Raw genomic sequence first — 1,353 nt, 5'->3', positions numbered from 1 at the left:
AATGATTTAAGAATTATATTATTGATAAATTAAAAAAAATACAAATTCTTTAGTTAATTTTTTAAGAGAATTCTCATTTTTTGGACTCGATACAATAAAGTCTATGATAACGTATTTATGGGTTATTATGGGCGTTGACGACGATTTCGTGTTGAAATAACTCTATTTTTCTAGGCTAATAATATCTTATGAATTTTTAAATAAATTTTCTCAAATATTATTCTAAATATTTTTAGATACTATATAGTATATAGTCTAAGCAGATTTGATTTATTTATTGCTTAAACTTCTCCATAATGTTACTTTTAGCAAGTCTGGAAATTTGTCTACTATAGGATAATTAATAAACACAAAAGGGAAAATCATAACAAACATAAAGCATATTCTAAAAATTAAAAATTAAAAATTAAAAAACTTGAGCATAAAAGAAAAACAAAAACAAATTATTTATGTGCCATTGTGGGTGGCACTTTCTTAGGCAAGTCCGGAGCACCAGTAACGAAGTCCGTAGAACTTCCTTCTTTGTTGTTAGAGTCACGTTGTTCCTCATGATGATGATCCTTGTTATGAGTTTGAGAAGAAGAATCTTGCGTGGCGCTGCTCTTACAAATATTATGAGCACTTTGAAACAGATCAATTGGTTCAGACTCGGCGATCTTTCCTGCTTCCAGTGGCGTGCCATGCTTGTAAGCTACTCTCAACGCTTCATCATCTGATACCCTTGCTTGTGCAGTGCCATACGTGATATCATCTTTGCTCTGTGCCATCTATTTTAACACGAAATTTTAAATCTTCCAAGTTGAATGCTGAAGAATTGATCAATATTATTGTCACACACTATCTAATCTTTGTAAATTGGAATGCTGAAGATGTTGGAAGAAAGAGATTTGGTTTATATAGAGAAATGAGTATTGACGTACGTGGACTGTTTTCGTACCATTTAGTGACAAGTGTGTCTTTGGTTTGTGGAGGATGTTCCACTTAGTGACACGTGGTTGATCGACCGAAGATCCGAGAAGATCGATGAGATTAAAAAATTTGAGAGATTTTTAATCCAAGTTTTATTGGAATTTATTTTTTCCTTACTTTAAATTGCATAATCGTTTAAAACTAAATTATTTCGGTTAATTTATCATTTTTTGTTTTTTGTTTTATGATACATGTAATAATTTATTAGTCAATTAATAATAAAATCTTAAATAAAGTTTAAATGTGTAATGAAATAATCTTTAATTTTTATCTTTATAGTAATACGTAGCGTTTATACCTTAAATTTGGAAGTTTATTTGTTTAGGTTGTTATTTTCAAATTTTAAATTATTTGTTTGGATTGTTATACTTAGATTGTTATTTT

General features: G+C 29.0%; 1 protein-coding gene across 1 annotated transcript; it reads right to left on the bottom strand.

Annotated features, from left to right (window-relative positions):
• Nucleotides 1–386: 386 nt before the first annotated feature.
• LOC107478501 (SEED MATURATION PROTEIN 1) lies at nt 387–875 on the bottom strand. The gene has a single exon (XM_016098633.3). It carries the CDS (start codon nt 765–767, stop codon nt 444–446), a length of 324 nt encoding a protein of 107 aa, XP_015954119.1. The 5' UTR covers nt 768–875; the 3' UTR covers nt 387–443.
• Between the last annotated feature and the right edge of the window lie 478 nt (nt 876–1,353).

Source organism: Arachis duranensis, chromosome 3, assembly GCF_000817695.3.
Source record: "Arachis duranensis cultivar V14167 chromosome 3, aradu.V14167.gnm2.J7QH, whole genome shotgun sequence".
Classification (NCBI taxonomy): Eukaryota; Viridiplantae; Streptophyta; class Magnoliopsida; order Fabales; family Fabaceae; genus Arachis; species Arachis duranensis.
The sequence above is the reverse complement of the archived record's forward strand: the minus strand, read 5'-3'. Positions and strand labels throughout refer to the sequence as shown.

What these genes read in the sequence shown, in the direction of transcription:
- LOC107478501 (XM_016098633.3), bottom strand. Translation starts at nt 767, where the DNA reads ATGGCACAGAGCAAAGATGATATCACGTATGGCACTGCACAAGCAAGG.